General features: G+C 42.1%; 1 protein-coding gene across 1 annotated transcript in view; it reads left to right on the top strand.

Moving 5' to 3' along the window:
• LOC130214283 (WD repeat-containing protein 7) overlaps window positions 1–6,392 on the top strand; it is a 171,053-nt gene extending 164,661 nt beyond the window's left edge. Inside the window, exons 21-22 of the mRNA XM_056445880.1 lie at window positions 4,343–4,529; window positions 6,323–6,392. Coding sequence (XP_056301855.1) covers window positions 4,343–4,529; window positions 6,323–6,392 — 257 coding nt within the window. The remainder of the gene's footprint in view (window positions 1–4,342; window positions 4,530–6,322) is intronic.
• The last annotated feature ends 1,604 nt before the right edge of the window (window positions 6,393–7,996 follow it).

Raw genomic sequence — 7,996 nt, forward strand, 5'->3', positions numbered from 1 at the left:
CTCTCTCTCTCGCTCTCACTCTCTTTCTCGCCCTCACTCTCTCTCTCGCTCTAAATCTCTCTCGCTCTAACTCTCTCTCTCGCTCTCACTCTCTTTCTCGCCCTCACTCTCTCTCTCGCTCTAAATCTCTCTCGCTCTAACTCTCTCTCTCGCTCTCACTCTCTCTCTCGCTCTCACTCTCTCTCTGTCTGTAATTAGCTTCCTGTGGCTGGGGCTGTAATGTGGCATGTTTTATTGCTTTAACTAGCCCACTCATTAGCCCAGCTGATGTTTTGTCAATATTAATTCATCCATTTAAACCAAGTCAAGTCTTAAACAAAGATGTCCACTCTGAAAAATGGACTGGACCCGTTCCGGCCGGTCCGAGCACTGCTGCTGCGGGACAATAAATTAGCAGGCGTTTTACTCCCCTGGGTGTCTAGTTGACGACTACCTGTCCACACAGGAAATGAGATGTAGTTATGTGTACATTTAGACCAGAAGAGTAAAGGAGATAAAGAGTTTTATCCAAAATTAGTGTCTGTGTATTAAAACAAAACACCCTTGAGTGCATTCACCGGCTACTTTAGGTACCGACAGGTACACCTGTCCAACTGCTCGTGAACACACATTTCTAATCAGCCAATCACATGGCAGTAACTCAATGCATTTAGGCATGTAGACATGATCAAGACGATCAGCTGCAGTTCAAAGCGAGCATCAGAATGGGGAAGAAAGGGGATTTATCTGACTTTGAACGTGGCATGGGTTGTTGGTGCCAGACGGGCTGGTCTGAGTATTTCAGAAACTGCTGATCTACTGGGATTTTCACGCACAACCATCTCTAGGATTTACAGAGAATGGTCTGACAAAGAGGAAATATCCAGTGAGCGGCAGTTCTGTGGGCGCAAATGCCTTGTTGATGTCAGAGGAGAATGGCCAGACTGGTTCCAGCTGATAGAAAGGCAACAGTAACTCAAATAAGCACTCGTTACAACCGAGGTCTGCAGAAGAGCATCTCTGAAACACAACACGTCCACCTTGAGGCGGATGGGCTTACAGCAGCAGAAGACCACACCGGGTGCCACTCCTGTCAGCTAAGAACAGGAAACTGAGGCTACAATTCACACAGGCTCACCAAAACTGGACAATAGAAGATTGGGGAAACGTTGCCTGGTCTGATGAGTCTCCATTTCTGCTGCCACATTCAGATGGTCGGGGCAGAATTTGGCCTCAACAACATGAAAGCATGGATCCATCCTGCCTTGTATCAGCGGTTCAGGCTGGTGGTGGTGGTGTAATGGTGTGGGGGAGATTTTCTTGGCAGACTTTGGGCTCATTAGTACCAATTGAGCATCGTGTCAACGCCACAGCCTACCTGAGTATTGTTGCTGACCATGTCCATCCCTTTATGACCACAGTGTCTCCATCTTCTGATGGCTACTTCAAGCAGGATAACGCACCATGTCATAAAGCGTGAATCATCTCAGACTGGTTTCTTAAACATGACAATGAGCTCACTGTAGTCAAATGGCCTCCACAGTCACCAGAGCTCAATCCAATAGAGCACTTTTGGGATGTGGTGGAACGGGAGATTGGCATCATGGATGTGCAGCCGACAAATCTGCAGCAACTGTGTGATGCTATCATGTCAATATGGAGCAAAATCTCTGAGGAATATTTCCAGTAGCTTGTTGAATCTACGCCATGAAGGATTAAGGCAGTTCTGAAGGCAAAAGGGGGTCCAACACGGTACTAGTAAGGTATACCTAATAAAGTGGCCGGTGAGTGTAGACCAACTCTCTCTCTCACACACAAACACACAGTTATCAGTGATTATAGCTCAATGGAGAACAATGAGCTGACTTGATTAATCGAGCTCTCAGCATCTGTGTGTGTGTGTGTGTTTGTGTGTACACCTTATATTCCTTATTTCGTGGCAACCAAATGTCCCATTGTTTTTGGTCTCCATGAGGAAAATGGCTATGGAGAGTCCCCATAAAGATAGTTGTACGAGTGAATGTGTGTGTGTGTTGACCTCTCCCCCCTCTCTCTCCCACACATTGACGGTTGCCGCGGTTACAGCATGTGTGGTTGTTGTTGACTGATGGAGTCCTGCAGTCGATTGAACGGAGCCTCGTTAGAGCTCCACTGACTGACACACACACAGCCGCTGGAGGCTTACAGTTTGTTCATTCTAATTTCTTTAAAATAATTAATTATCATAATAAAGTATACATTATTTATAATCATATTCGTTCATTCATTTTCCTTTAGCTTAGTCCCTTATTAATCAGAGGTCATCACAGCGGAATGAACCACCAACTATTCCAGCATATGTTTTACGCAGCAGATGCCCTTCCAGCTGCAACCCAGTGCTGGGAAACACCCATACACACTCATTCACACACTCATTCATACTCTACAGCCAATTTAGTTCATCAATTCACCTATAACACATGTTTGGACTGTTGGGTAAACGGGGGGAGACGGTGTACAGCCATTTTCAGATCTCTCCAGAGATGTTCAATACGATTTAGGTCTGGGCTCTGGCTGGGCCAGTCAAGGACATTCACCGAGTTGTTGTGAAGCCACTCCATTGGTATTTTGGCGGTGTGCTTTGGGTCATTGTCCTGCTGGAAGATGAACCGTCGCCCCAGTCTGAGGTCAAGAGCACTCTGAAGCAGGTTTTGATTCAGGATGTGTCTGTACATTGCTGCATTCATCTTTCCCTCTATCCTGACTAGTCTTCCAGTTCCTGCTGCTGAAAAACATCCCCACAGCATGATGCTGCCACCACCATGCTTCACTGTAGGGATTCTATTAGCCTGGTGATGAGCGCTGCCTGGTTTTCTCCAAACGTAACGTCTGGCATTCACTCCAAAGAGTTCAATTTTAGTCTCATCAGAGCAGAGAGTTTAGTTTCTGATGGTCTGAGAGTCCTTCAGATGCCTTTTGGCAATTCCAGGCGGGGAGTGTCTTCCATCTAGCCACTCTACCATACAGGTCTGATTGGTGGATTGCTGCACAGATGGTTGTCCTTCTGTAAGGTTCTCCTCACTCCACAGAAAAACGCTGGAGCTCAGACAGAGTGACCATCAGGTTTTTGATCACCTCCCTGACTAAGGCCCTTCTCCCCCGATCACTCAGCTTAGATGGTCGGCCAGCTCTAGGAAGAGTCCTGGTGGTTAAACATCTTCCACTTACGGATGATGGAGGCCACTGTGCTCATTGGAACTTTCAGAGCAGCAGAAATGTTTCTGTAACCTTCCCCAGCCTTGTGCCTCGAGACAATCCTGTCTCTGAGGTCTACAGGCAGTTCCTTTGTCTTCAGGCTTGGTTTGTGCTTTGACATGCACTGCCAACCCTGAGACCTTATATAGACAGGTGTATGCCTTTTCACATCATGTCCAATCAACCGAATTGAGCACAGGTGAACTCCAATGAAGCTGCTGAAACATCTCAAGAATGATCAGTGGAAACAGAATATACCTGAGCTCAATGTAGAGCTTCACGCTAAAGGCTGTGAATACTGATGTACATGAGATTATTCAGGTTTTTTATTTGTAATAAATTGGCAACAATTTCAAAACCTCTTTTTTTCACATTGTCATTATGGAGGATTGTGTGTAGAATGTTGAGGAAATAAATCAATTTAATCCATTTTGGAATAAGGCTGTAACATAAAACGTGGAAAAAGTGAAGCGCTTTCAATACTTTCCAGATGTACTGTATAGTTTGCCCAAAATGAAAGATGGACTCATATGCAAGCCCACACGGAACCTGTGCGCGCAGAATTCTGCAGATTTTCCGCAGATTTTCAGCCCATCATTAATTCTGTTTATTTACTTGTATAAATGTGTGTAAATCAATATTTATTCAGTTTTCAAATTAATTACAGTAATATTATTGACTAATATGAAAATGTTGATCTGATTTATGTACAGTGCAGTTTGTACAGTAATATTTTCTGTCTTTTAGTAGAGATATTATATGAGAAACTTGCTTTGTTTACCAAATAAAGTGACTCTAATTGGATTTGCATTTTAAACATTAAATAAAATTTAAAAAGATATTATTTTTTATTTCATATATTAAGGTTTTAGTTATGAACCCACAGATTTTTAGCAAAAGTCTCCGCAGAAATAGCAAAAAATGTCTGCAGATTCCGTCTGGCCCTACTCATAACGTATGGACATATCACATATGGTAAATGAATATTTTTATAATAACGTGTTACATTTCTGATTCACTTTTAAAAAGCATATTGAGGAGAATGTGAAGTATTTAACAATCTAAAGAGGAAATAGATAAGCAAGACAATTGAAGAAGCATCTAATCTGTTTGTGTGTGTGTTTCTCAGGTAAAGCACTGACGTTTCTCCTGCTGCAGCCGCCGAGTCCGAAGCTTCCTCCTCACAGCACCATCCGCCGCACCGCCATCGATCTGATCGGCCGTGGCTTCACCGTGTGGGAGCCGTACATGGACGTGTCTGCGGTGCTCATGGGGCTGCTGGAGCTCTGCGCCGACGCTGAGAAACAGCTCTCTAAGTGAGAAACACACACACACACACACACACACACAGTATGATGAGAGGATGTGATTGTTACACAGCTGTCTGCAATACTTGATATTGATTGCTCATTTGTGACATTTCAAGGTATGTTAATCTGAGATAACAACCGCGTAATAACACAGACTGATCCGAGATCTTCGAATATACTGATGAACGTACTTTATGCCGGTTATTTCACTGCTATTTGTCAAAAAATTAAAAGAATATAGCCATTCTGAGCCATATTATATATACACTACCTAGTCTTGTCGCCTATTCAAGTTTTAGGAACAGCAAATAATAACTTTACTTCAAGTTGATCATTTGGTATCAGAAGTGGCTTCTATTAAAGGACGAAGGCCTCTAGATGAGGCTTATTTGAGCACAATAAAATATGATCATGCCTTGATTATTATTAATGATTTCATTAGGACAGTGCGGTCTGACTCTGCTTAGACTAAAGTCTGCTCACTGAACCTTCAGTAATGTCCAGTATAGAATATGTGCTCATGCTGCAGTGGAAACAGAATGAATATTGTGTCTGACTCCATCATGAGCTTGGAGGACTGCATCCATACATCTCTGCAATGACTCAAATCACTGATTAATAAAGTCATCTGGAATGGCAAAGAAAGCCTTCTTGCAGGACTCCCAGAGTTCATCAAGACTCTTTGTGTTCATCTTCAGCGCCTCCTCCTTTATCTTACCCCAGACATGCTCAATAATGTTCATGTCTGGTTACTGGGCTGGCCAATCCTGGATCCTTGACCTTCTTTGCTTTGAGGAGCTTTGATGTGGAGGCTGAAGTATGAGAAGGAGTGCTATCCTGCTGGAGAATTCGCCCTCTCCTGTGGTTTGTAATGTAATGGGCAGCACAAATGTCTTGAGACCTCAGGCTGTTGAGGTTGTTCATCCACTCTGCAGATCTCTCGCACACCCCCATACTGAATGTAAACCCCAAACCATGATGTTTCCTTTACCAAACTTGACTGATTTCTGTGAGAATCTTGGCTCCATGCTGGTTCCAGTAGGTCTTCTGCAGTATTAGTGATGATTGGGATGCAGATCAACAGATGATCCAGCAGAGAAATCCACCTTCTGACACTTTTACAAATGATCAACTAGAAGTCAAGTTAGTATGTGCTGCTCCTACAACTGAGATCCACCACAAGACTTCTGTCAGGTAGTGTATATAACTTCAAGACACTAGTATTCAGCTTAAAGTGACATTTAAATACTTAACTAGGTTAATTAGGGTAAAGTCAGGGTAATTCATTGTATAACAGTGGTTTATACTGGAGACAATCCAAAACTAATATTGCTTAAGAGGGCTAATAATATTGACCATAATATGGTTTCAAATATTAAAAACTGCTTTTATTCTAGCTGAAATAGAACAAGTAAGACTTAATCCAGAAGAAAAAAATATGATAGGAAATACTGTGAAAAATTCCTGAATCTGTTCAACATCATTTGGGAAACATTTGAATAATTCCCAGGCGGGCGAACACTTTTGACATCATATTTCACTATATAATCTTTAATGCAGCATTGACATTAAAAATAGACATGATTTAGACGTTTTTATTTTACGGTTACCTTTAAAGTATAAACAAATGAGATCAATGTAAACAGAAGAGCTGCTCGTGATCTGCATGAATGCGGATGATTGTGGTGTTTAATGTTGAAGGAGCAGATGTGCCGCGGGTGTCTTCTTCATGCACAGACGAGACGCAGCTTTAATCTGATTGAGTGCATTAATATGATGTAATGATGTCTCGTCTTCAGGATCTGCAGCCGTAAGAGGAAACCTTCACCTCTGGTTATGAACCCGCTCGTCCTGCGCTCGCGTTATTAAGGCGAAACTCGAGCCTGCAAACATTTGTTATGAGTATAAATATGTCTGCGTGCGGCGCGTGCTAATGCCATTAGAGACGCATGTGCTCGTTTTTCAGCCCTGATTACAGCCCAGGCCAGACTTCATGTGTGTTTTCTGCTCTTTACATGAGGGCTGCACAATCTACAGATGAAGTCAAAATTTTGCGCCTTCCTGTGAATTTATTCAAATATTTCCCAAATGATGTTGAAAAGATTCAGGAATTTTTCACAGTATTTCCTGTAATATCTTTTCTTCTGGATAAAGTCTTATTTGTTTTATTTCGGCTAGAATAAAAGCAGTTTTTAATTGATTTAAAGCCATTTTAAGGTCAATATTATTAGCCCCCTTAAGCAATATTTGTTTTGGATTGTCTCCAGAACAACCCACTGTTATACAATCACTGTTAGACTTTTTCTAACTATTATTTGCTAACTCTAAATAGCGAAATCATATTAGCAGCCAATGACTATCAAAGTACAACATTGTTTATAGTCAAATAAACAGTGTTAATGTTGTTTTCAAGTCACACTTGCAGGTTATTTCAGACCGAATATTCAAAGTGCCGTAGTAAACAATTTTCAATTCATTTCAATTCAGCTTTATTTGTATAGCGCTTATACAATGTAGATTGTGTCAAAGCAGCTTCACATAAAAGGTCACAGTAAATAGGAACAGTGTAGTTCAGTTTGTAGTGTTTAAGTTCAGTTCAGTTGAGCTCAGTTCAGTGTGGTTTAATAATCACTACTGAGAGTCCAAATACTGAAGAGCAAATCCAACGATGCGCAGCTCTACAGATCCTGAACCATGTAAACCAGTGACGATGGCGGAGAGGGAAAAAAACTTTACTAATTGGTGAAAGTGAAGAAAAAACCTTGAGAGAAACCAGACTCAATTGGGCACGACCATTTTAATTTCTCCAATTTCGCCAAACGTCTAGTGCGGAGGCTGGAAGCTGGCCTCAGCGAAGACTCGTCTGTCTCTGGAGCGTCACAGGAATCAGTCTCATGTTCTCCACTTTTCCATGACCACCACAGTAGCTGCTCAGGATTCGGCCTGGTCCAGGATTATGGAAACCTTGGGATCATCTCGTCGTTGGTCTTGGATCGAATCAGTGACTCTGCATAGTCTGAGGGCCTCGGGAAGAGTATCCCCAGGTGGAAATGGAAAATAAAGAAAATAATTAGCGTAGCTGCTGTTCATAGTGTATATAAACAAGGTGCAGAAACCTGTATGGAAACCCGCTAAGTGATGCACTGAGTGGATTCTTTACTGAACAGATAGGTCTTTAATCTAGTTTTGAATTGGGAGAGTGTGTCTGAGCCTCGGACGTTATCAGGAAGGCTATTCCAGAGTTTAGGAGCTATAAATGAGAAGGCTCGACCTCCTTTACTCGACTTTGCTATTCTAGGTACTACTAATATAGGGAGTGTGTCACAAGTTGTCACTGAATAAATGTGTAAATATAAAACCAACTTTACCTTAATAACTTACACTTTCACGTTTCATTCTGAGCATTCAGTGTCCGCAGTTTAATTCACCACATGTAACTGTTTTTGCTGAAAGCATTGCTGCAATCAAAAATG

The sequence above is a fragment of the Danio aesculapii genome, chromosome 21 (genome assembly GCF_903798145.1).
Source record: "Danio aesculapii chromosome 21, fDanAes4.1, whole genome shotgun sequence".
Lineage (NCBI taxonomy): Eukaryota > Metazoa > Chordata > Actinopteri > Cypriniformes > Danionidae > Danio > Danio aesculapii.